The sequence below is a fragment of the Scyliorhinus torazame genome, chromosome 22 (genome assembly GCF_047496885.1).
Source record: "Scyliorhinus torazame isolate Kashiwa2021f chromosome 22, sScyTor2.1, whole genome shotgun sequence".
Lineage (NCBI taxonomy): Eukaryota > Metazoa > Chordata > Chondrichthyes > Carcharhiniformes > Scyliorhinidae > Scyliorhinus > Scyliorhinus torazame.
Window position 1 is genome coordinate 103,354,367 of NC_092728.1, and position 27,382 is coordinate 103,381,748.

Consider the following 27,382-nt stretch of genomic DNA (forward strand, 5'->3'; position numbering starts at 1 on the left):
GCACTGCCTCGTTCTAAATTTCTGCTGCGGGATTCTCTGTTGGCAGGGTCATCCTCTTCGCCGGCAGCGCACCCACGCCCGTGGGTTTCACCACAGTGTGGGGGTGCCCACAATGGGAAACCCCCTTGGCCGGCTGCGGGAACAGAGAGTCCCGCTGCTGCGCTGGAAAACAGGACTCGCGGGATGGAGAATCCTGCTCCTCATCTTTGTATTCAAATCCCTCCATGGGCCTCACCCCTCCCTATCTCTGGAACCTCCTCCAGTCCCACAGCTCTCTGACCCGGCACGCCTCCTGGCCTCGTACACTTCCCCGATTTTAATTACTCCATCATTGGCAGCCCGGGCCCAGGCCCAAAGCTTTGGAATTCCCTCTCTAAACTTGTTTGCCTCTCTGACCCGACCCTCTGTCCTCCTTTAAGACACTACTTAAAATCTAGCTTTTTGACCAAGCAATTTGTCACTACAATCCTACCATCTCCTTAAGGGGCTCAGGTTCGTTTGATATCCGCTCCTGTGAAAGACCTTTCAGATCTTTCACTACCTCAAGAGTGAGATATGAATGTTGGTCTTGAGAAGGTCACAGGGCAGGAATGTATGAGTGAATGAGTCCGTGAACTGTGTCCAGCATCTACCTTCCTGTAGTAGGAGGACTGGAATTGGAAGGCTCGCCAAGGGAGTGATGAAGCCAGTTGGCTCATTCCTTGAATTCATGTTGGGGCCACATCCAGTGTTTTGCATCATTAACTGTAAGAATACATCAAAATTGCAATTGTCCATATTGAGAGCAATTTGTGTACAAGAATATATTGCAATGGTATTGCTACTGGCAAGTAGTTTATTAACTATTTTATGAAGACGGGGAATGATACCACGTTACACACATCCTGATGTTAAGGTAGCTGTGACGATATAAAATCTACTCTCCTCGATTTTAAAATTGAAATGAAATGAAATGAAAATCGCTTATTGCCACAAGTAGGCTTCAAATGAAGTTACTGTGAAAAGCCCCTAGTCGCCACATTCCGGCGCCTGTTCGGGGAGGCTTCACGGGAATCGAACCGTGAAATTCTCATCCTTGTTCCAAATTCCCCCATGGCCTCCCCCGCCCCCCATCTCTGCAACCTCCTCCAGCCCCACAACCCTCAGAGATCTCTGCGCTCCTCTGATTCTGGTCTATTGCTCATCCCCGTCCTTTCAGCTACTCGGGCTGTAAATTCTGGAATTCCCTCTCTAAAACTCTCCATCTGTCTGCTTCTTTCTCTCTCTCTCTCTCTCTCTCTCTCTCCCCCCACCCCCACACACCTCGTTCTCTCTTTTACAGGGTCCTTCAAACCCTCCTCTTTGACCAAAGCTTCTGGCCACCCCAGGTCACCATCACTGAGGCTAGTTTTCAATTGGAGATTTGACTAACTGGATTCAAATTACGCCAGATGCCCTCGCGAGGTTTGAACGCGCGTCCCCAGGGCTTCGCCAGGGTCTTTGGGTCTCCTCATATCTCCATCAGTGGCTCAGGGTCAAAGTCTGTTTAACAATCTCTCTGCGAAGCACCTTCGACATAACGCACATAAATGTTGTTGTAGAGGCGCACAACAGAGGTCCGCCAGAGGCTGATAGCCTGTTGGGCAGCAGTGGGTATTTGATAGATATTTCGAGATGATTGACAGCTAACAGTGGTCATTCTCCAGGGGACAGTCAACATTACCAAGGATGAATTGACTTTCTCCTATTTTTGTTTTAAATACCGATCAAGTGCGACACAGAGATTTGCATGTGGGTGCCTCTCTATTTATCTCAAAGTAGCACTAGTTTCAGATGTTACTGGCGGCGGTGAATTACTGAATTGCTTTATTGTTCCATGGAGTGTGGAAGTCGAAGACCTGCCCATCCCTAATTGTCCTTGAACTTGCTGGGCAACCAGTTAAGAAGCAACCTCATTGCCGAGAGTGGCGTGTAGGGTAAGAATTTCCCTCCCATTAGTGAACCGGATGAGTTTTTGCGACAATTGATGATGGTCGCCATGGTCACCATCACTGATGCGCAATCAATTACTCTCGAGACAAGGTGAGTCATAACTAATCGGCTTTAATCAGCTAGAACTGTACCCAGCAGCTTCGATACAGAAAGTGAAGGCTGCTGGGATGGCATTGGTTCTTATACCCCACCTCTCAGGGCGGAGCCATGTACGTTAGCCAATGGTAGACTCCTAGGTCTAGCCAATGGTCATCCACCTCTCAGGTACTGCAATACCTGGTATTACCACAATCACTGAGACTAGTTTTCAATTGGAGATTTGATGAACTGGATTTAAATTGCACCAGCTGCCCTCGCGAGGTTTGAACACACTGATGCACTATCAATTACCACCAAGACGAGAGTAGTGGAATAATCAAGGCTTTATTGAGCAAAGATGTTGTGCCTCCTGTAGCTGCTACCAGAATGGCTGCAGCACTGGTGAGCACACACTCTTATACACCGCCTACTGGGCGGAGCCAGCAGGCAGGGATTTACCCATGTACCTCTACTATACGGGCCTTACCGTAATACATGTAATACTGCGAGTGGTGGCTACCACACACATGTCCCCGGGGCTATGCCTGGGTCTTTGGATTGCTAGCTCAGTGACATTACCACTGCGCCTCCATCTCTCTCTCTCCTCCCCAGCCCCAATCGTCTCACCCCCCCCACCCACCCACCCACCACCACCAAAGCCCCCCCAAATCAAATGATTCTGCCTCCAGTCCTCTCCCTGCTTTGCCTGGCTGATTTGTTCCAGGACCCACACAATAACTTGCATTTATATAGCGCCTTTAACGTAGTAAAACGTCCCAACGTCCTTTGCAGGAGCGTTGCCAAACAACAACGTTGTCAACCAGTCACAGGTGAAAGATTACAACAGGGGCTTGGCCAATGGTGCAGGTTTTAAAGAGGATCTTAAAGAAGGAGAGCGAGGCGAAGAGGGTTAGGGAGAAAATTCCAGAGCTCAGGACCCAGATGGCTGAAACCACAAGTTAGTCAGGGATACTCAGGAGGCCAGGATTGGAAGAGCTGGAGAGTCGTCACAAATACCCCAATTTTAAAATTCTCGTGTGTGCTTAGCCGCATCCCTCCATATCCCGAAGACCACTTCCAGCCCTGCAACCCTCCACCCTGTCTATAGAATCACCGGCGTCCTTCTCTGCCATATTATTCATTTGGCCCCTCTGTACTGGCTCTTACAAAGAACAATCCATTAGTCCCACTCCCTGACTATTTCCCCATTTCCCTGCAGTTTATTCTCCTTCAAGTATTCACTTTGAAAGCTCCACTACGGAATCTACACCCACCACCCCATCAGGCAATGTTCCAAATCCTAATCACTAGTTGCATTAAATAAAATGTTTTCCTCCCGGCACCCGTGGTTCCTTCACCAATCACTTTGGATCTGTGCCCTCTGGTCATTAACTCTTCAACAACTGGATACTTCTCTATCGAAACCCTTCATAACTTTGATCATCGTCAAATCTCCTCTCTTCATCCCTAAGGACAGTAACCCCAGCCTACCCACATCTCTGCAATCTTCATCATTCTAGTAACTCTCCCCGAAGCCTTTTTCTTCTTTCTCTCCCTGCACCTAAATGGTGCATAAGGCAGACTATCGTCTGTTTCTAGGTTGCTAGCCTATCACAGCAAGGGTGGCTGACCAGGAGTCTCTCTCCCCCCCCGCCCCCCTCTTACCCATTGCTGTGTTTGGAAGTTTTGCAGGTTGATACTCAATTTGTTTGGCTGCGTTATGAACCTGGGGTGGGACTCGAACTCGGAGTTTCTGGTTCGGAGGGTGGGTCACCACCCACTGTGCCACAAGACCTCGAAGAACAAAGAAGTACAATATCTCACAGCAACAGGCCCTTCGGCCCATCAGGCCTGTACCGGTCATGATACCAACCTTGACCAATACCCTCAGCACTTCCTAGTGCCGAATCCCTCTATACCCGTCCTGTCCATGTGTTTGTCGAGATGCCTTCTGAATGCCGTTAATGTATCTGGCTTTCGCAACATGTTCCAGTCACTCACCACCCTCTGTGTAAAAAAACCTGCCTCGCACATCTCTAAACTTTGCCCCACCTCCTCCAAAGCCTTTACCTCGTTGTGAAAATGTGGTGATCAGAGTTGGACCTGTTACTCTTATAGCCACCGAACCCACAGCAGGATTAGATTGAAAAAAAATTGAAATTGAAAATCGCTTATTGTCACAAGTCGGCTTCAAATGAAGTTACTGTGAAAAGCCCCTAGTCGCCACATTCCGGCGCCTGTTCGGGGAGGCTGTTACGGGAATCGAACCGTGCTGCTGGCCTGCTTTCAAAGCCAGTGATTTAGCCCTGTGCTAAACAGCCTCTCCGGGTGCATTTTGTGTCTAGGATTTGATGCCCAATTTGTATCTTATTTTTTTATAAATTTAGAGTACCCAATTCATTTTTTTTCCAATTAAGGGGCAATTTAGCGTGGCCAATTCACCTACCCTGCATATCTTTGGGTTGTGGGGGCGAAACCCACGCAGACACGGGGAGAATGTGCAAACTCCACACGGACAGTGACCCAGAGCCGGGATCGAACCTGGGACCTCGGCGCCGTGAGGCAGCAGTGCTAACCACTGCGCCAACATGCTGCCCTCCCAATTTGTATCTTGAGCTTTCCTTCATAATTTGAGTTGTCCAGGGAAGATCCTTTGCAGTTCCAGCAACAGAAGGCCCTTTAGTCATGGGATTGAAACGGACAGTTGTATTTTTAATCACCGCTTTGTTTCCCTTCTGCTTAGGGAAAGATAAAACAATCGAAAGAGAGATCGTCACCAGTAGCACAATAACTTACTTTCAGTATTACATCAGCACAGTGTTTACTGGCTTCAATTAAATATGACACATCGCACTTTTGGAATCGCAGCTTTGGAGATAGAGCTGCATTCAACATGAAGCCAGTTCTGTTAGTCAATGACAATTCCAGCCCGTGCTTGGCAAAGTTACCCTTTCTTGATTTGTGACAACGAGTGTTATTAATGTCCTTTACCACCACATTGATCAATTCTGTGGGGAAACAAACAAGTCTCCAGTGTTGTCCCAGGAGACTGGTGGGATGGCCAGTGAACGGTGTGAAGTGGAAACGGTGACATTATGGAAACAGTAGAATGTGGACATCCTCAGTTTCTACTTCTCTCCAACCACCCCCCCCCACCCCCGATGGTTGTGAGGGTCTCATTATGGAATTTTACAAGACGTTCTCGGGGTACGGGCGGCGCCGGTAAAGCCACCATTTGTTGGCCACTCTGGCAGCTTGTGTGGGGAAAGGTGCTCCCACAGTGCTGTGAGTTTCAGGATTTTATCTGGGAATATGTAAAATTCTGTAGCACAACGACAGCCAAATCGGCCCAGCGGGTCAGTGCTGTTGATAATGTTCCACACAGGCCTCCTCCGACCTCAATCCATCTAAACCCCATCAACATATCATCCATACTGCGGATACTGGAATCTGACTCAAAAACAGAAAATGCTGGGCAATCTCAGCAGGTCTGACAGCGTCAGTGGAGAGAGGAGGGAGCGAACGTATCGAACCTGGGCGACAAAGAGTCACCGACTTTGACAAAGAGTCACCCAGACTGGAAACGTTAGCTCCCTCCTCTCTCCACAGGTGCTGGCAGACCTGCTGAGATGGTCCAGTATTTTCTGTTTATGTATCGTCCATTTGACCCAGGCACGATGGAAAGAGTGGCGATATATTTGCACATTACGATGGTGTGTGATTTGGTGCTGCTGGTGTTCCCAAGCAGCTGCTGCCCTGCCCCTTCCAGGAGCTGGGGGTCTCAGCTTTGCAAGGGGTAGCTGAAGGTGGCACGACGGATAGCGGATGTTTAAGGTGGTGGAAGGAGCAGCCATCAAGCGGGGCTGCCTTGTCCTGGATGCTGTGGAGCTTCTCGAGTGTTGTTGGAGCTGCGCTCACCCAGGCGAGTGGAGAGTGTTCCATCGCACTCCCGACTTGTGCCTTGTGACAAGGTGAGTAGAACAACTGCAGAGTTTTAAAGGATAATAATATAGGATGATACAATATCTTGAATTTGAAACTTGAACACTGCTGCCCACAACATATCAGATCAGCCATCATCTAATTGAATTGCAGAGCAGACGCGATGGGACAAATGGCCAACTTCCAACTTCCGTTCCTACGTCTTATGGTCTCATATTCTAATTCACGCCAAGTTCTGTTCACCAACCATCCCAGTGCTCACTGACCTACACTGGCTTCCTGTCCAACTTTTCATTAATTTAATAATCTTTATTGTCACAAGTAGGCTTACATTAACGCTGCAATGCAGTTACTGTGAAAATCCCCTCGTCGCCACATTCCGGCGCCTGTTCGGGTACGCGGAGGGAGAATTCAGAATGTCCAATTCACCCAACAAGCACGTCTTTCGGGACTTTGTGGGAGGAAACCGGAGCACCCGGAGGAAACCCACGCAGACACGGGGAGAACGTGCAGACTCCGCACAGACAAGCCGGGACTGGAACCTGGGAACGTGCCGCTGTGAAGCCACAGTGCTAACCATTATGCTACCATTTTAAAGTTCTTTCACATCGTTGTGTTCAAATGCCTCCAAGACCTCACTCCTCCCTATCTCTGCCGCTTGCAATTCCCTCACTCCGAGGGTGGTGAACCAGTGCTTCTCCACCACAGAAGGGTGGGGAGGCCAGGGCCGGGATTCCTGAACACGCGGCTAAGTGTGGACACTGGCGTAAACACCAGAGTGTTTCACGCCTGTGTCAACAGGCCTCTTGGCCCAGCGATTCTGCTGTCCACAGGGGGTCAGCACAGTGCTGGAGTGCTCCGCGCTGCTCCAGCTGCCACACGCGGCCCTGCATACCGGCCGCGGCAGTTTGCGCACCGTCGCTGCGCAACATGGCGGAGGCATTGAAGGTCGGACAGCAGCAGCAGCAACCCAGGGGGGGTGGGGGGAGGGGGGGACATCGTTCGTGTGGGGGGGGGGGGGTTCCTGTGGGGGGGCACGTGAGCAAGAAAGCACATGAACGATCCGGAAACTGACATGTACGGGAAGAATCCATTGTATTCTGTATTTTATTGACTTGCCATGTTCGTGTCTTGCCACGCGAGTTATTTTATTTTCTTTGTTACGGGGGTGGTGGTGGGGGGGGGGGGGTTGTTCGTAAGGTGGAAAATATTGTTATTGAAAAATTCTTAATAAAAATATATTATTTTTAAAAACATGGCGGTGGCACTCCGGGGAAGAAGGTAGGCCTCCCCCGGATCGCGCATGCCCGCTAATAGGTGGCCCCCGATCACAGGCCTGGTCATCGTGGAAGCCCCCCTCGGAGACTGATCCCCCCGCACCCCCACCAGGACGGCCACTGCAGCCACGATGCCGAGCTCCCGCCGGGTGGAACCCAACGTGAACCATGCCGGCGGGAACTCGGCCTGTCGACCGCAAAGAATCGCCGCAGGGGCTCTTTCAACAGCCCCCGACCACCGTTATTTTAGCCCACACCATCCCCATAACCCACCCTAAGCCTTTTTGGACACTAAGGCCAATTCCTGCACATCTTTGGACTGTGGGAGGAAACCCACGCAGACACGGGGAGAACGTGCAAACTCCACACAGGCAGTGACCCAGCGGGGAATCGAACCTGAGACCCATGAAGCCATGGTGCTAACCACTGTGCTACTGTGTCGTTGGGGTGTTTCACTGTGTAAAAGGCGCAACATGAATGCAGATTCTTACTGATTCGCCACTGAACTTTCTTTTCCTGATTTCTAGTTAGCACCTGAATTTATCAAACTGAGTTTTACACAAATGTGTTCAACTTTTTCATTCCTTCTTCCGAAAGTAAAGAGACAAAGCTCGCCCTTTCAGTACTTTCACTGACCTGAACTAACCTCGGCACATCAGGCTTGTCAAGTTCTGTAGATTGGCCGATATGAATGATATACTACAGTTTAAATAATTTCTTATGAAACAATTGCGTGACAAAGATAACTAGAATAAATAAAATAACAAACTACTAACACTAACTAACTGTTATGGTGCTACTGCAAAATACATCTATCCTCCAACACAAGTGACTCCCAACTGAGGCAATGGTGTAGTGGTATTGTCACTGGACTAGTAATCCAGAGACTTAAGGTTTTGCTCCGGGGACCTGGGTTCGAATCCCACCACTGCAGACGGTAAAATTTGAATTCAATAAAAATCTGGAATTAAAAGGTGACCCTGGGACCATGGTCGATTGTTGTAAAAATCTGGTTCACTAATGTCCTTTAGTGAAGGAAATCTGCCGTCCTTACCTGGTCTGGCCGACATGTGACTCCAGAACCACAGCAATGTGGTTCACTCTTAATTGCTCTTAATTAAGGGGTTAATAGGGTCAAGTGATGGGTTTACACTTCCACCTGGTGGTTGGAGGTACAGAATTGCTTCATGCAAATCATCACGAGGTTGGTTACTGCTCCTCCTCCTCCAGGTGCTGTTAACACTAAAGGTCTGAGTGCTCGTCAAGGCTGCTGCCTGCCTTGTGGCCAGGTTAAAGCCTTGGCTTCTTGCTTTTCGATGGGCAGCAGCCCTGCAATAATTGCTCATGGCCTTTCTGGGGCAGGAATAATTAAGAGGGTTTTAAGGGACTAATGGAGTTTGATGTTTCTTGCAGACGGACAGCCAAGACGCCAACATGAACCAAAGATCCGCCGCAAAAAGGAAGTTTCTGTGGCGAGTCAGACAGAAGTGGAAGCTGTTGGGTCTGTTTGAAATCGATCGGGACCATGAATTTTATGGCTTCACCTGTATGCTGAAGGAAGGGTTAACAGCTGCCGTCCAGGTCTCCATCGACAACCCACAAATGGTAAGAGAGTTAACCAGAGTGTCTGTTGATGCCACCGTGTCAACCAATATGTTGGGGATGGGTCAGGTCGTATGACGAATAACCTGTTTTACAGCAGTGTCTATTTGTTCAGGAAACAGAGTCCATTCATTCAGCAGAATCTATTCATTTGTGTAACAGAGGTTTCAGAATCTCCATAAACTGCAGCAAAAACTCTTGATCAAGATCATGGTAGCTTCTCCTGATGACAGCAGGGGTAGTTACCCCAGCAGAATGCAGTGAGTGGAGGAAATGTACCTAATTCCATACCTAATACCCATCCGTGCTACATACAGCAGTGTGGTTTCCGGGGCGATTTACAGGTAGAATGACCAATCATTTTCATTCTGCCTGGGTGTCACCATATGCAGCAACTAACACTGAAGCAGAATAGTCCTTCCTCGCAGATCAACAGAGAGAGAGAGAGAGTAGCGTTGTCAACTTTTCCAGCATTATCCTGGATGCTGCAGGGATTAACGATGAATTTGCTTTGGCGTGGCATCTGGCAGCCCCCTGGAGCAACGTTGTGAATGGCATTTAAAAATGGTTTCCCTTTCTGATTGGCTGCTGGAAGGCGACAGACATCTTTGCACAGCCGCTGGAGGGAGTATGGGGCTGGGGTGGGTGGTTAGGCGATGACATCCCAGGAACGCGTCCAGCCAACGCTGAGCAAGGCGAGACCATCCCACAAATGTTTCCAACCGGGATTGGGAAACCTGAGAGAGGTGAGGGAGGTTCGCTGTCACTGGGGGCACTCTCGCAACTCCAGCACGTACTCGCACCCAACTCCGCAGCAAAAATTTGGAGTTGCCTTGTGCTGACTGAGATGGCAACTAACAAGGCCTGTGAGTGAGTGCAGTTTATCTTGGGCACCAAAGCTCTACACTGCACAAAAATGGATGTTTCTATTTTCATTCGTTAGAAGCGCACATGTGGGCCGGCTAACGGTGATAACACCAGACTGATTGTAAGAGTCTGGAAACTAATATAAATCGAGAAGCCTCTGATCGGAAGGAGTATCTCATGATCAAGAATGATGCCTGGAATGAAGAGCTTGTCGTATGAGGAACGGTTGAGGACTCTGGGTCTGTACTTGATGGAGTTTAGAAGGATGAGGGGGGGATCTTATTGAAACTTACAGGCGAGGCCTGGGTAGAGTGGCCATGGTGAGGATGTTTCCACTGGTAGGAGAAACTAGGACCAGAGGGCACAGCCTCAGACTGAAGGGACGATCCTTTAAAACCGAGATGAGGAGGAAATTCTTCAGCCGGAGGGGGGTGAATCTGTGGAACTCTTTGCCGCAGAAGGCTGTGGAGGCCAAATCACTGAGTGTCTTTAAGACAGAGATAGATAGGTTCTTGATTAATAAGGGGATCAGGGGTTATGGGGAGAAGGCAGGAGAATGGGGATGAGAAAAATATCAGCGATGATTGAATGGTGGAGCAGACGCGATGGGCTGAGTGGCCTAATTCTGCTCCTATGTCTCATGGTCTTATGGGAGAGTTTCTACTCGATCAACGGAAACCCTTGTTTTATATAGAGAAATTTTCAGCACACATTAAGGAAGTATATAGTCGCAGAGGAGAACATTGAAAATGAACAAAGTTAGGATGTTGCTGCTGTCCTACAATGAAATGAGACGATCTCTCTGAGTTTTCTACATGTATCTTGGGGGGCTGGATTACAAAACTTTGTATTTTGTTCATTAATGGGAAGTGGGTGTCGCTGGCTAGGCCAGTATTTATTGCCCATCCCTAAATACCCTTGAGAAGGTAGTGATGAGCTGCCTTCCTGAACCATTGCAGTCCATGTGGTGTAGGTACACCCACAGTGATGTTAGGGAGGGAGTTCCAGGATTTCGACCCAGCGACAGTGAAGGAACGGTCGATATATTTCCAAGTCAGGATGGTGAGTGACTTGGAGGAGAATCTCCAGGTGGTGGGGTTCCCAGGTATCGGCCGTACTTGTCCTTGTTCATGGTAGAGGTCATGGTTTGGAAAGTGCCATCAGAGGAGTCTCGGGGAGTTGCTGCAGTGCATCTTGTAGATCGTACACACGGCTGCCTGTATTATGGTGGAGGAGGAAGTGGATGGGGTGCCGATCAAGCAGGGCTGCTTTGCCCTGGATGGTGTCGAGCTTCCTGAGTGTTGCTGGAGCTGAGCTCATCCAGGCAAGTGGAGAGTATTCGATCACATTCCAGACTTGTGCCTTGTAGATGGTGGAAAGGCTTTGCGGAGTGAGGAGGTGAGTCACTCGCCGCAGATTTCCAAGCCTCTGACCTGCCACAGTATTTATATGGCTAGTCCAGTTCAGTTTCTGTCACTGGTAACCCCCAGGATGTTTATACTGGGGGATTCAGCCATTGCATGTCAAGGAGAGATGTTTGGGTTTTCCCTTGTTGGAAATGGTCATTGACTGGTCCTTGTGTGGCACTAGTCAGCCCAAACCGGAATGTTGTCCACGTCTTACTGCATTTGAGCATGGAGCTTCAGTGCCTGAGAAATTGTAAATGGTGCTGAACATTGTGCAGTCACCCGCAAACATCTCCAATTCTGACCTTATGGTGGAGAGAAGGTCATTGATGTAGAGCTGAAGATGGTTGGCCTAGGACAGTACCCTGGAACTGAGGTATTGACCTCCAAAAGCCACAACCATTTTCCTTTGCGCCAGGTATGACTCCAACCATTGGAGAACTTTCTCCCTGATTCCCATTGGCTCCAGTTTTGTTAGGGCTCCCTAATGCCACAGTCTTTTATTGTGGAAGAAAAACTGGAATGAGCGGGTTATTAAAAAGAACGTTTGAACAAAGTGGTGGGGCGAATGTGGGGGGCGAAGAGGGGGGTTAAAAAGGGGGGAAAGAGGAGTTTTATATACTAATCCTGCAATGTGGTAACTTTTCTCTCTTCCACAGGTGGTGATGGGGGGAGGAGGGGAGGTGGAGGAGATGGGGCGTTGGCCATTGGGGGCGGGACCAAGGGAGAAGCGCGGGCTTGGTTCCCGCGCTATGATAATCATGGCGGGAATAGAGAAGCAGGAAGGAGGGGGCGTCGCACGGTGCGAGCCGAGGTCACGGGGGGAAGCCGAGGTCGGCCAGAGTTTGCTGACTTCTGGGAGCAACATGGGGGGAGTAATTACGCTAGCGGGGGATCTAGCGGGGGGGTGGGAGGGGGGAATTACTGGGTTGCTGCTGCTGGGGAGAGGGGTGAGCTGGTATGGGAGGGGATGGGCGGGGGGGCACCGCCTGGGGGAGATACAGCTGCGTGGGAACCGGGTGAAGAGCTGGAAAAAGGTGATGGCTAATCGACAAGGGGGGGGGGGGGGTGGTAGGAAGCCCCCCAACCCGGATGATCACGTGGAATGTGAGAGGGCTGAACGGGCCGATAAAGAGGGCACGGGTACTCGCACACCTTAAGAAACTTAAGGCAGATGTGGTTATGTTACAGGAAACGCACCTGAAACTGATAGACCAGGCTAGGCTACGCAAAGGATGGGTGGGGCAGGTGTTCCATTCGGGGCTAGATGCGAAAAACAGGGGGGTGGCTATATTAGTGGGGAAGCGGGTAATGTTCGAGGCAAAGACTATAGTGGCGGATAACGGGGGCAGATACGTGATGGTGAGTGGCAAACTACAGGGGGAGACTGTGGTTTTGGTAAATGTATATGCCCCGAACTGGGATGATGCCAATTTTATGAGGCGGATGCTAGGACGCATTCCGGACCTAGAGATGGGAAAGCTGATAATGGGGGGAGATTTTAATACGGTGTTGGAACCAGGGCTGGATAGGTTGGAGTCCAGGACTGGAAGGAGGCCGGCAGCAGCCAAGGTACTTAAAGATTTTATGGAGCAGATGGGAGGTGTAGACCCGTGGAGATTTAGCAGACCTACGAGTAAGGAGTTCTCGTTTTTCTCCTATGTCCATAAAGTCTACTCGCGAATAGACTTTTTTGTGCTGGGAAGGGCGTTGATCCCGAAGGTGAGGGGAACGGAGTATACGGCTATAGCCATTTCGGATCACGCTCCACACTGGGTAGACTTGGAGATAGGGGAGGAAACAGGAGGGCGCCCACCCTGGAGAATGGACATGGGACTAATGGCAGATGAGGGGGTGTGTCTAAGGGTGAGGGGGTGCATTGAAAAGTACCTAATGCCACAGTCGGTCAGATGCTGCCTCGATGTCAAAAGCAGTCAATCTTCCCTCATCCCTTTGGTTCAGATCTGTAATGTGTCATAATATCCACTCATGTATATAATGAGATGCAGACAGGCAGTGATTGACACACAGGATGACCAGTAAGCTCACAGCACAGTGCAGCCAATCACCAGACAGGCCACCACCACTATAAAGCCAGAGGGCACTAGGTTTCCCGCTCTCTCAGGACCCAGCTACTGAGACAGTCAGAGTCCACGAGCTAGCGAGCACAAACACCATGCGGTAGCTAGTAAGTCTGGTCAGGCTAGTACAAGGTCACTAGTCAGATCAGTATAGTGTCGACCCACAGCTGAATATGTATGTTAGTTCTATTGTTTAATAAAACCGTGTTGGATCTTCTACAGTGTTAGACGTCTGTTCCTCGCATCACTGCATCAAGTGCAGTCCACACCGAACCGACCTGCCTAACACATCACGGTACCACGGAGTGATACTGAAAATTGACGGACCTACCTCGAGTGAATCAGCATTGACCAGCAAGCAGCCATCCGGTGACATGGAAAACATCCAGCCTCCTCCGCAGCTCCGCATCTCCGGCAACCTCGGCACAAATTGGAAGCTCTTCAAGCAAAAGTTCCTCTGGTACATCGAGGCCTCCGACCTCGAAGCAGCATCGGATGCCAGGAAGATCGCACTATTTCTCTCCACCGCGGGGGACCACGCCATCCACATCTACAACTCCCTCACATTCGCTGACGGCGAAGACAAAACGAAATTCAAAACAGTCCTGCTGAAGTTTGACAGCCACTGCAACATTGAGGTGAATGAGAGCTTTGAACGGTACGTTTTCCAGCAGAGGCTTCAGGGTAAGGATGAACCTTTTCAGTCCTTCTTGACCCATCTCCGCATCCTAGCGCAGTCATGTAACTGACTCGACGGCTGATTCCATGATCCAGGATCAGATCGTTTTCGGGGTCCACTCCGACCCCCTTCGGCAGCAGCTCTTAAGTCAAACAGTCGCTATGGAGACGTGCGTTGTCCATGAGCATGCTAAGAGTCGTTACTCCCACATCAGGGCGGCAGAAACTGCAAAGCTGGCCTCCCACGAGGCGGAACGGGTGCAGGCCATTGCACAGACGCAGGGCCTGAGCATCGAGGAGAGTGGCCGTTTCGCGCTCTTTTCCCGGGTCCCTGCGCATGCGCGCCACGACCGAGTGGACGACGAGCCCGACAACCCGACTGCGCAGGTGCGTACGTCGACCGACCGCACTGCGCATGCGCGATAGCACACGGATCGCGCTGACGTCGGCGTCATGACGTGTCCAAAATGTGGCTTCGCCCATTTAAAGCGGCAATATCCGGCAAAATGACGCCGGTGTCTACAGTGTGGCAAGCTTGGCCACTACGCAGCCCTTTGCAGATCTGCTCCACCGCTCAGCAGGCAGCGATCCCAGCTGCGGCGCAGAAGTGCCCGCTCAATACAACAAGGCATGCCAGGTTCCGATCCCGACAGCCCAACAGACCCTGATGCTGATGGCCTCCAGTCCCCACACCGGGTGGGCATCATAACTACACATGCGCTGCCTTCCACCACAACGGCGAAACGCCTCTCGATCCTCAGTGTGGATCCCGACGACGAGTGGTGTGCTGTCCTCACAGTTAACAAGGCTCACATCCAATTTAAATTGGACACCGGCGCATCAGCGAACCTCATCTCAAAATCCAACCTCGACACCATCCGCGCCAAACCAAGCATTCTTCCACCGGCCTGCCAGCTCCTTGACTACAATGGCAATGCCATAGCTGCCAGTGGCTCCTGTCAACTAGGGGTATCCAACAAGGCGATCAACGCGAGGCTGCGGTTTGAAATCGTCGGGCCTGACAGGGCGTCCCTGCTCGGTGCTCGAGCCTGCAAGCTCCTGAACCTGGTTCAGCGAGTCCACACCATGTCATCATCACCGGCGACGGCCTCGCCCGATGGAAACTTGCAAGCCGACATAGACGACATTATCACGCAGTACCACAGCGTATTCGATGGAATGGGCACACTCCCATACCGATACAAAATCCTGCTCAAGCCGAACGCCACCCCTGTAATCCATGCACCACGCTGGGTGCCGGCACCTCTCCAGGATCGTCTGAAGAAGCAATTACAGGACCTCCAAGACCAGTGCATCATATCGAAGGTCACAGAGCCAACAGACTGGGTCAGCTTCATGGTCTGCGTTAAGAAGCCGTCAGGGGAGCTTCACATATGCATTGACCCTAAGGATCTAAACCGCAAGATCATGCGGAGCATTACCCGATACCAAAACGTGAAGAGTTGACCAGTGAGATGGATCATGCCAAATTCTTCACTAAGCTCGACGCCTCCAAGGGTTTTTGGCAAATACAACTGGATGCGTCCAGTCACAGGTTGTGCTCGTTCCACACCCTGTTTGGTCGTTACTGCTACAACCGGATGCCTTTTGGCATCATATCTGCCTCCGAACTATTTAATCGCATCATGGAACAATGATGGAGGGCATTGAGGAGGTACGAGTGTACGTTGACGATGTCATTATCTGGTCCACAACACCCCAGGAACACACCGCTCGCCTCATGAAGGTATTCCAAAGAATCCATGAACATGGTCTTCAGCTCAACAGGGCCAAGTGCTCATTTGGTCAATCGGAGATCAAATTCCTAGGTGACCACATCTCGCAGCAGGGCATACGGCTAGACACCGACAAGGTCTCGGCGATCAACGCCATGAAGACCCCGGAGGACAAAAAGGCGGTCCTCCGCCTTCTCAGAATGGTCAATTTCCTCGGGAAATTCATTCCCAATATGGCATCCCACACCACGGCCCTCCGCCATCTCGTCAAAAAGTCGACGGAATTCCAGTGGCTGCCCACGCATGAAGAGGAATGGGGCGAGCTGAAAGCAAAACTCATGACAGCCCCGGTCCTAGCGTTTTTCAACCCAAACAAGGAAACCAAGATATCGACTGATGCAAGCCAGGACGGCATTGGGGCGGTGCTCCTTCAGTGGGATGACTCCGTGTCCTGGGCTCCAGTGGCGTATGCCTCCAGGGCCATGACGCCCACTGAGCAACGGTACGCTCAGATTGAGAAGGAGTGTCTGGGCCTCCTAACAGGGATAGGCAAGTTCCACGACTATGTTTACGGCCTGCCGAAATTCACGGTAGAGACGGACCACAGGCCTCTAGTCCACATAATCCAGAAGGATTTAAACAACATGACACCTCGGTTACAGCGTATTCTTCTAAAGCTACACCGCTACGACTTCGAACTGGTCTACACGCCAGGTAAAGAGCTGACCGTTGCAGATGCCCTGTCCAGGTCCATTACCACACCACATGAACAAAGTGACTTCATCTGCCACATAGAAGCCCAAGTGCAGTCGTGTGCCACCAACCTTCCGGCCTCCGACGAACAGGTGGTCCAAATTCGTGAGGAGACAGCCAAGGATCCTCTGCTGCAGCACGTGATAAAACACCTCAGCAATGGCTGGCAGAAGGGACAATGTCCCCAGTTCTATAACGTAAAAGACAACCTGAAGGTGGTGGAGGGAATCCTTCTAAAACTTGACAGAATCATAATTCCTCAGAGCATGCAGGCTATGGTGCTGGGCCAACTCCATGAGGGTCACCTTGGGGTCGAGAAATGCCGACACAGAGCTCGGGAGGCGGTCTATTGGTCGGGCATCAGCCAGGACATTCCTCAATTGCCCTACGTGTCAGAAGTTTCAGCCAGCTCAACCCAAAGAAACAGCAGCAGCAGCACGAGATTGTGACCTCTCCGTGGTCCAAAGTCGGTGTAGACCTTTTTCTCGCCAAGGGGCGTGACTACGTACTCCTGGTCGACTACTTCTCCAGTTACCCAGAAGTAGTGAAACTGTCTGACCTCACGTTGAAGGCGGTAATCAAAGCTGCAAAGAAACGAATGCCAGGCACGGGATTCCGCTCGCGGTAATGAGCGACAACGGAACTTGCTTTTACAGCCAGGAATGGTCTGACTTCGCACAGTCCTACAACTTCCGTCACGTTACCTCCAGTCCCCACTACCCGCAGTCAAACGGGAAGGCCGAGAAAGGGGTCCATATTGTCAAGCGGTTGCTGTGCAAAGCTGCAGATTCAGGCTCCGACTTCAACCTGGCGATGCTGGCATACAGGGCATCCCCGCTGTCCACTGGGTTGTCTCCAGCCCAGATGCTCATGAATCGCACTCTGAGGACCACAGTTCCAGCCATCCACGTTCCCGACCTTGACCACCTCACGGTCCTACAGAAAATGCAGCAGTCACGGGCCCAAAGAAGGCCACGTACGATGCCCATGCCACGGATCTGCCCGAGCTGGCCCCAACTGATCATGTTCGCGTCCAGTTGCCTGAGGGCGGCTGGTCAGCCCCAGCTGTTGTGCTCAAACAAGTGGCCCCAAGATCATTCCTTGTCCGCATGGCTGTTGACTCCCTGCTACGGCGCAACAGACGGGCACTGCGAAGAGTTCCACGCCCGCTACCTGACCGGCGTGCCCCGCCGCCTACGATGCCTCCTCCGGACGTACTCTACCACGAGGTCACCGACCTACCAGCAATCCTGCCGGTCCACGTGCCCACCGCCATGCCAGCGATCCCGCCTCTCCAAGCGCAGGCGGCTCCTAATCCGCCTCTGCGGCGATCAACAAGAATTCGCCGCCCACCACAAAGACTAAATCTATAGACTGAGCTTTTGTACATTTTTGTGACTTCACCAATTGGACCTCTGTAAATATTGTTTTGTTTGCCATGTATCTGCACTATCGCAACAATATATATATATATATATATATATATATATATATATATATATATATATATATATATATATGTGTATATGTATGTATTTATTTTTTTTAAAAGGGGGCAGATGTCATAATATCCACTCATGTATATAATGAGATGCAGACAGGCAGTGATTGACACACAGGATGGCCAGTAAGCACACAGCACAGTGCAGCCAATCACCAGACAGGACACCACCACTATAATGTCAGAGGGCACTAGGTTTCCCGCTCTCTCGGGACCCAGCCACTGAGACAGTCAGAGTCCACGAGCTAGCGAGCACAAACACACAGTATAGTGTCGACCCACACTAAATATGTATGTTAGTTCTATCGTTCAATAAAACCGTGTTGGATCTCCTACAGTGTTAGACGTCTGTTTCTCGCATCGCTGCATCAAGTGCAGTCCACACCGAACCGACCTGCCTAACACATCATAATGAGGCTCGCCCGTGGGTCACGCATGGGGGAGGGAACACTATTTCGATACGACAGAGGAGGCGAGGAGATTTATAAAAAACCATGGGCTGGGGGACATTTGAGGGTTTTGGGTGGGTTTACCTGCACGGTTGAGATGTGGAATTGTAGACGGGTGGGGTTGGTTGAGGGCTTCTGGGGGTCGATCATCTCAGTTCCAGGGTTTTGATTCTTATTCACTTTGTACTTTGTTTGTATAGTTTTATAGTTTTGTAATTTTTGCCCCCCCCCCACCGTGTGTGGGGGTATTAAACATTTATTGGGTTTGGTGGAGTGGGTGGGGGTGGGGGGTGTAGGGGAGGAGACGTTGTGGGGATGAAGGAGTTTGGTGGTAGGATGGGGCAGAGGGGGAATATGTGGGTCTTTTTTGTAAATAAAGTTTGTTCCCAGCTTCAGGTGGGGGGGGGGTCACCTGGTTAACGGAAGTAAAGTGTGGGGTGTGGGGGTGTGGGGTGTGGGGGGGGGGGGGGTGTGGGGGGGGTGGGGTGTGGGGGGGGGTGGGGTGTGGGGGGGGTGGGGTGCCACGGCTGGATATTTGAGGGGATGGAGGAGGTTTTTTTTTCTGTTTTCTTTGTTTTCTGTTTGGGTTGGGATAGTGAGCCTCGGGCAGTGGGGTTTTTGTTATGTGGGATGGGGGAAGGGATGGGGGTACGGAGGAGGGAATGGTTGGATGGGGGAAGGGATGGGGGGGATCACGTCAAAGATTTTTTTATGGGGATATTGGAGGGAGGAGGGTGGGAGCGGCCATTTTGGGTGGGCTCGGCAGGTGGGCGAGTAGGAACCTGGAGGAGTCCATTAGGATTCGGGTATGTCTGGTCAGGTGTTCGCCCATTTAAAAAGTTTGAAGGCAGACATGGCCTTCCTGTGGGAGACTCACCTGAGGGTCAAGGACCAAATGAGATTGAGGAGTGGGTGGGTGGGTGGTGGGACAAGTGATCCATTCGGGGTTGGATACGAAGGTGAGGGGGTTGCGTCGCTTATTAACAAAAGGTTTTTTTTGTTGAGCAACATAGTGGGAGATCCTGGGGGAAGATACGTGATGGTGATTGGAAGATTGCAGGGGGCTCCTGTGGTGCTAGTGAATGTGTACGCTCCTAACTGGGATGATGTGGAATTTATGAAGAAGATGTTGACAAGGATTTGGATACTCGCTGGTTGATTATTTGGAGGGGGGGGTGGATTTTAATACTGCGCTTGACCCTAGGCTCGATCTGTCGTACCCCAAATCCTTGAAGGTGTCTGGGGTAACGAAGGAGATTCTTTGGTTGATGGAGCGGATGGGGGTTGAGATGCTTTGGTTGATGGAGCGGATGGGGGTTGAGATGCTTTGGCTGATGGAGCGGATGGGGGTTGAGATGCTTTGGCTGATGGAGCGGATGGGGGTTGAGATGCTTTGGCTGATGGAGCGGATGGGGGTTGCGGATCTGTGGCGGTTTGGGAGCCCGAGGCCAAAGTAATTCTCCTTCTTTTCGCACGTACAGCGAGTGTACTCCCGTATGGATTTTTATGTCGTGGATAAGGCACCGCTCGGTGGGGTGGTGATATTCGGAATATTCGGCGATTGTTATATCGGACCATGTGCTGCTTTTTGTGGATCTATGCGTGGAAAAGGGGGGCACCCAGCGATTGCCTTGGAGGTTGGATGTGGCACTTTTGACGGATCAGGGGGCGAGTGAGAGGATTGGCGAGGCTAACAGCACATGTATCGAGTTTAATAAAAAGTAGGAGGTTTCTCCCTCCTTGATTTGGGAGGTGTTGAAGGCAGCAATTAGGGGGAGCTAATTTCGATCAAGGCGCATGGGGGTGAAGGTCGGCAGGACTGAAAGACAGAGGTTAGTGGAGGCCATTTTGGCAGTGGACAGGCAGGACTCGGCCACCCCAGAGGAGGCATTGTTGAAGGGGAGGAAGACGCTCCAGATGGGGTTTAAAATGTTTGTCGATGGGGATGACGGTGGGTCAGTTCTGCTGGGTAAGGTCTGTCCAGGTTGGAGCCCCCGGGGGGTGGGGGGGGGGATGAGGGGAGAACGTGAAGCAGTTTCTGGATGGCTTGGTGGAAGAGCAGAAAGTGCAGGGGCTGGGGGTGGGGGGCCCACTTGGACTGGAGGAGGTGGTGAGGTGCATTTTGGGAAGGCCCCGGGCCCAGACTGATCCCCAGCCCAATTTTATAAAAGTTGGCAACATAGATGGGGCCTCATCTAATGGAAAGGTTCAATGACTCATTATCCAGGGGGGGGGCTCCCGCCCACATTGGCACCAGCTTCAATTTAGCTCATTTTGAAGTAGGATAAGGATATGGTTTAACCAATATCACTGTTAAACGTAGATGTAAATTTGCTGGCCAAGGTGTTGACAACGCGTCTGGTGGATTGTATGCCGGGGGTGACAGCTGAGGACCAGGCGGGGTTTGTGAAGGGGCAACAGTTATTGCCTGATATTAGGAGCTTGTTAAATGTGGTGATGATGCCCCCGATGGGGCATCAGAAAACAGAGGTGATAATATCTATGGATGCGGGGAGGGTGTATGACTGGGTTGAGTGGGAGTATATTTTCAACGTGCTGAGATGGTTTGGTTTTGGCCAGGGGTTTATTAGCTGGGTTAGGTTATTGTATAGAAAATCTTTTTTTTCGGCCTTTATTTTTTAAAAATAAATTTAGAGCATCCAATTAATTTTTTCCAATTAAGGGGCAATTCAGTGTGGCCAATCCACCTAACCTGCACATCTTTGGGTTGTGGGGGCGAAACCCACGCAGACACTGGGAGAAAGTGCAAACTCCACACGGACAGTGAGTCAGAACCGGGATCGAACCTGGGACCTCGGCGCCGTGAGACAGCAGGGCTAATCCACTGCACCATTTTTCGGCCTTTATACCAGCGGGTAAGGTGCCTCGGATTTGGAGAGTATTTTTGCAGCTGGACAAGCGGTCGGGGGGGGTTGGCGTTTCCGAATTTGATTAATTATTATTGGGCGGCGAGAAGCAGACCGAGGAGCTGAAGCGCAGGTGGGAGGTGGAGCTGGGAGGTGAGATAGAGGATGGTCTATGGGTGGACGCGTTAAGTAGAGTCAACGCGTCCACAACATGTGCCAGGCTCAGCCTGATACAATTCAAGGTCGTTCACCAGGCTCACATGACAGTGGCCCGGATGAGCAGATTCTTTGGGGTGGAAGACAGGTGCACAAAATGCTCGGGAGGACCAGCAAACCATGTCCACATAGGGGCATAGATAAGGTAGATAGTCAACATCTTTTCCCAAAGGTAGGGGAGTCTAAAACTAGAGGGCATAGGTTTAAGGTGAGAGGGGAGAGATTCAGAAGGGCCCAGAGGGGCAATTTCTTCACTCAGAGGGTAGTGAGTGTCTGGAATGTGCTGCCAGAGGTAGTAGTAGAGGCGGGTACAATTGTGTCTTTTAAAAAGCATTTAGATAGTTACATGGGTAAGATGGGTATAGAGGGTTATGGGCCAAGTGCGGGCAACTGGGACTAGCTTAATGGTAAAAACTGGGCGGCATGGACTGGTTGGGCCGAAGGGCCTGTTTCCATGCTGTAAACTTCTATGATTCTATGTTCTGGACATGTCCGAAGCTTAGGGGATTTTGGCAGGGGTTTGCAGATGTCATGTCCACGGTGTTAAAAACAAGTCTGGCGCTGAGTCCAGAGGTGGCGCTTTTCGGGGTGTCGGAAGACCCGGGAATCCAGGAGGAGAAAGAGGCAGACGTCCTGGCCTTTGCTTCCCTGGTAGCCCGGAGATGGATACTATTAGCTTGGAGGGACTCAAAGCCCCCGAAGTTGGAGACCCGGCTATCGGGCATGGCTAGCTTTCTCTGTTTGGAGAAAATCAAGTTCGCCTTGAGAGGGTCACTGTTAAGGTTCGCCCGGGGGTGGCAACCGTTCGTCGACATCTTCGCGGAAAATTAATCGCCAGCAGAAGGGGGGGGGGGGGGGGGTTAGTTTAGCTTCGAGTAGGGGGTTAATAAAGGTGGGACCTGTAAGGGAGGGAGACGGCTTTTGCACTATGTTTATAGTTTCATGTATATTATTTATTGTGTTGTTGTTATAATACCAAAAATACCTCAATAAAATGTTTATTTTTAAAAAATTATTATTGGCGGCAAATGTGGAGAAGGTTCGGAAATGGAGAACAGGTCGGTTTGGGGGTTGGTGGAGGAGGTTTTGTGTTTGGGGACAGGTTTGAGGGCACTGGTGATGGCTCCACCTTGATTCTCGCTGACTAAATACTCTGCATCTCTAGTGGTGGTTGCTTCGTTAATAGTTTGTAATCAGTTTAGGCAACATTTTAAGCTAGAGGGTATGTCGCTGTGGGTGCCGATTTGTGGAAATCATAGATTGAATCCAACCCCGCTGGAATATATGTGCAGGGTTTGGGAGCGGGAGGGGATAGAGAGGTTTAGGGACTTGTTCGTAGAAGTTGCAGAGTTGGGGGAGCTGGTAGAAAGGTTTCAGCTTTCGAGGGGGAACGGGTTCCGGTACCTGCAGGTTAGAAATTTTGTGAGGAAGGAGTTGGCCACTTTTCCACGGTTACCGCCCCCTTCGGTTCTGGAAAAGATTGTGTCTGAGGATGAGATCGGGCAGGCCAGTGTTTCGGATATCTATGGGCAGTTAATGGAGAGGGAGAGGGCCTCAATGGGAGGAGATAAAGATGAAGTAGGAGGAGGAGCTGTGTGGTGCATTTGAAGGGGGAAGAGGTCTGGAGTGAGGCGTTGAGTAGGGTAAACCTGAGCTCCTCATGTGCGAGTCTGAGTTTGATTCCATTCAAAGTGGTGCACAGAGCGCATATCACAAAGACCCATCTGAGTGGGGGTCTTCCCCGGAGGTGGAGGACAGATGCGAGCGGTGTTTAAAGGGTCCGGCGAAACGCGCGCACGTGTTTTGGTCCTGCCCGAAATTGGTGGGGTTCCGGGAGTCCTTTTCGGGGACAATGTCAGAGATCTTTGGGGGTGAAGGTGACCCTGGCGATATCTGGGCGGGGGGCGGGGGGGGGGGCTCAGAGGATCCGGGAGTGCAAGAGGGGAGAGAGGCTGGCATGTTGGCCTGTGCCTCCCTGATTGACCCGGAAGAGGATCTTGTCGTGGTGGCGAGACCCGTAGAGCCGCCAAGGGCAGCGGGGCGGGTGAGAGACCTGGCGGAATTCGTACATCTGGAATAGATAAATTTACCAGCTGTTCCCTCCGGCAGGGTTATCCGGTGCCACCATTGGCCCCCCCCCCCCCCCCCCCCCCCCCCCCCCCCCCCCGGGCTGTCCGGTGGCCAGGGGTGCAACTCGACGGGAAATCCCGACAACGACGGGACCAGAGGATCCCCGCTGCCGATTGCCTCCACACCCCCCCCCCCCACCACCCCCGAAAAACTCACAGCGGGGTGCACAGAAAATGCCACCCAAAGTTTTGCATTGGGGGGGTTCAACTTGAGGTGTGGGCACTTCATCTCCTTCTTTAAAAGTTAGTAAACGTCAGTGGGAGGGGGCAGGGAGGGGGGGGCGCGTTTTGTTTTATATCCTAGTTATAAAGTGCGGCATGTGGGTTTAAAGTGGGAAATGTATCCGATGGATGGAATGTGTTTTGTATATAAAATGAAAATGTCCTGAATAAAAATAATTGAAAAAGAAGAGTTGCGGCAGGAATTATCCAGGGTGGATTCGACCTGCTTTTTGTGGACATGGCATACTCGGGCAATTGTCCTCATTGCCAGGTAGACGCCAGTGTTGTAGCTGTACTGGAACATACAACATAGAACATACAGGTGTGGTGACGAACCGGCAGAGGTCGGAGTACTTTCGGCTGTACCGAGGAACGAGGCAGGGGTGCCCTCTGTCCCCCCTGTTGTTTGCATTGGCAATCGAACCCTTGGCCATATCACTGAGGGAGTCTAATAAATGGAGGGGGATGGCCCGAGGGGGAGAAGAGCATCGGGTGTCGCTATACGCTGATGACCTGTTGCTGTACGTGGCGGACCCAATGGAGGGGATGGTGGAGGTCATGCAGACTTTGAGGGAGTTTGGGGAGTTCTTGGGCTATAAGCTCAATGTAGGGAAGAGCGAGCTTTTTGTACTACAGGCAGGGGACCAAGAAAGAGGGATAGGGGACCTACCGCTGAGGAGGGCGGAGGTTTTTTTTCGGTATCTAGGGATCCAGATAGCCAGGAGTTGGGGGGCCTTACACAAACTGAATCTGACTAGGTTGGTGGACCAAATGGAGGTGGACTTCAAAAGATGGGACATGTTGCCGCTCTCGTTGGCGGGTAGAGTGCAGTCGGTAAAAATGGTGGTCCTTCCGAGGTTTTTGTTTGTGTTCCAGTGTCTCCCCATCGTGATCACCAAGGGCTTTTTCAAGAGAGTAGGTAGGAGTATTATGGGGTTTGTGTGGGCGAACAAAACCCCGAGGGTAAGGAGAGGGTTCCTGGAGCACAGTAGGGACCGAGGAGGGCTGGCGCTGCCAAACCTGGGGAGCTACTACTGGGCAGCAAACGTGGTGATGATCCGTAAGTGGGTTATGGAGGGAGAGGGGGCGGCATGGAAGAGGATGGAGATGGCGTCCTGCAAAGGAACGAGCTTGGGGGCGTTAGTAACGGCACCGCTGCCGCTCTCGCCATCAAAGTACACCACGAGCCCGGTGGTGGCGGCAACGTTAAGGATCTGGGGCCAGTGGAGACGGCATAGGGGTGCAGTGGGAGCCTCGGTGTGGTCCCCGATCAGGGGTAACCACCGGTTTGTCCTGGGGAAGATGGACGGGGGGTTCCAGGGCTGGCACCGGGCGGGGATTAGAAGAATGGGGGACCTGTTCATCGACGGGACATTTGCGAGCCTAGGGGCACTGGAGGAGAAGTTTGAGTTACCCCCGGGAAATGCTTTTAGATATATGCAGGTGAGGGCTTTTGTGAGGCGACAGGTCAGGGAATTCCCGCTGCTCCCGACACAGGAAATTCAAGACAGGGTGATCTCGGGGGTATGGGTCGGGGAGGGCAAGGTGTCGGAAATACACCAAGAGATGAAAGAAGAGGGGGAAGCGCTGGTAGAAGAGTTGAAGGGTAAATGGGAGGAGGAGCTGGGGGAGGAGATCGAGGAAAGTTTGTGGGCTGACGCCCTGGGTAGGGTTAATTCCTCCTCCTCGTGTGCCAGGCTCAGCCTGATACAATTTAAGGTGCTCCACAGAGCGCACCTGACGGGGGCAAGGTTGAGTAGGTTCTTTGGGGTAGAGGACAGATGCGGAAGGTGTTCAGGGAGCCCGGCGAACCATGTCCACATGTTCTGGACATGTCTGGCACTGGAGGGGTTCTGGAGAGGAGTGGCGGGAGCAATATCTCAGGTGGTGAAAGTCCGGGTCAAGCCAAGCTGGGGGCTAGCAATATTTGGAGTAGTGGACGAGCCGGGAGTGCAGGAGGCGAAAGAGGCTGGCATTCTGGCCTTTGCGTCCCTAGTAGCCCGGCGAAGGATCTTGCTAATGTGGACGGAGACGAAGCCCCCTAGCGTGGAGGCCTGGACAAACGACATGGCTGGGTTCATAAAGTTGGAGAGGATTAAGTTCGCCTTGAGAGGATCTGCGCAGGGGTTCTACAGGCGGTGGCAACCGTTCCTAGACTATCTCGCGGAACGTTAGAGGAAGGTCGGTCAGCAGCAGCAGCAACCCTGGGGGGGGGGGGGGGGGGGGAACGAGAGATTGCTTGAGGGGACGGATGAGCGGGGGATAACATGGAGGGTGGGGGACACTGGCACGAATGGGCGAGAGCCAGTGTATAAAGCTATGTAAATATATCATCTTACCATGTATATATCTTGCTCAGGGTGACTTTGTGTTACTTTGTTACGGGGGGGGGGGGGGGGGGGGGTTTATTGTTTGTCAGGGGAAAAAATTGTTTTGTTTTGTTAAAAAACTTTAATAAATATATATTTTTAAAAAACATAACATACAGTGCAGAAGGAGGCCATTCAGCCCATCGAGTCTGCACCGGCCCACTTAAGCCCTCACTTCCACCCTATCCCCGTTAACAATAACCCCTCCTAACCTTTTTGGTCACTAAGGGCAATTTATCGTGGCCAATCCACCTAAGTGCTCCGGTTTCCACCCACAGCCCAAAGATGTGCAGGTTAGATGGATTGGCCATGCTAAATTGCACCTTAGTGACCAAAAAGGTTAGGTCGGGTTACGGGGATAGGGTGGAGGCGTGGGCTTGGGTAGGGTGCTCTTTCCAAGGGCAGGTGCAAACTCGATGGGCCAAATGGCCTCCTTCTGCACAGTAAATTCTATGATTTTATAATGTAAGGGGCGAGATTCTCCACTCCCGCGCCGGTTGGGAGAATCGCCTGCGCCGCCAAAATTCCCCGGGATGCTGGTCTGACGCCCTTCCGCGATTCTCCCAAGCGGCGGGAACAGCCCGGTCGAGTTTCAAGGGCCGCAGGCCGGAGAATCGCCGGAGACACCCAAAATGGTGATTCTCCGGCATCCCCGCTATTCTCAGGCCCGGATGGGCCGAGCGGCCAGGCCAAAACGGCGGGGTTCCCCCCGGCGCCGTCCACACCTGGTCGCTGCCGTCGGGAACGGCGCGCGAACGCTGGGGGGGGCGGCCTGCGGGGGGGGCGGCCTGCGGGGGGGGCGAGGGGGGATCCTGCACCGGGGGGTACCTGAAATGTGGGGTGGCCCGCGATCGGTGCCCACCGATCGTCGGGCCGTCCTCGCTGAAGGAGGACCTCCTTCCTTCCGCGGCCCCGCAAGATCCGTCCGCCATCTTCTTGCGGGGCGGACTTCGAGAGGACGGCAACCACGCATGCGCGGATTGACGCCCAGTAATGCGGCGCCGGCCGCGCCATCTATGCGGCGCCGCCTTTACGCGGGGCGACAAGGGCCTGGCGCGTGTCGATGACACGGCCCCGATCCTAGCACATTGTCAGGGCCTGAATCGGTCGGGATCGGGGCCGTTTCGCGCCGTCGTGAACCTCGACCAGCGTTCACGACGGCGCGGCCACTTCGGCGCGGGGGTGGAGAATCCCGCCCATGATCTACATTTCCACACACAGAATAGTGGATGCCTGAC

At 51.9% G+C, this 27,382-nt stretch overlaps 1 protein-coding gene across 1 annotated transcript in view; it reads left to right on the forward strand.

The window, feature by feature from the left end:
* The window catches only part of pip5kl1 (phosphatidylinositol-4-phosphate 5-kinase-like 1), a 79,918-nt gene that overhangs the window by 20,956 nt on the left and 31,580 nt on the right, over positions 1 to 27,382 (forward strand). Inside the window, exon 2 of the mRNA XM_072488780.1 lies at positions 8,682 to 8,873. Within this exon, the coding sequence (XP_072344881.1) occupies positions 8,682 to 8,873 (192 nt within the window). The remainder of the gene's footprint in view (positions 1 to 8,681; positions 8,874 to 27,382) is intronic.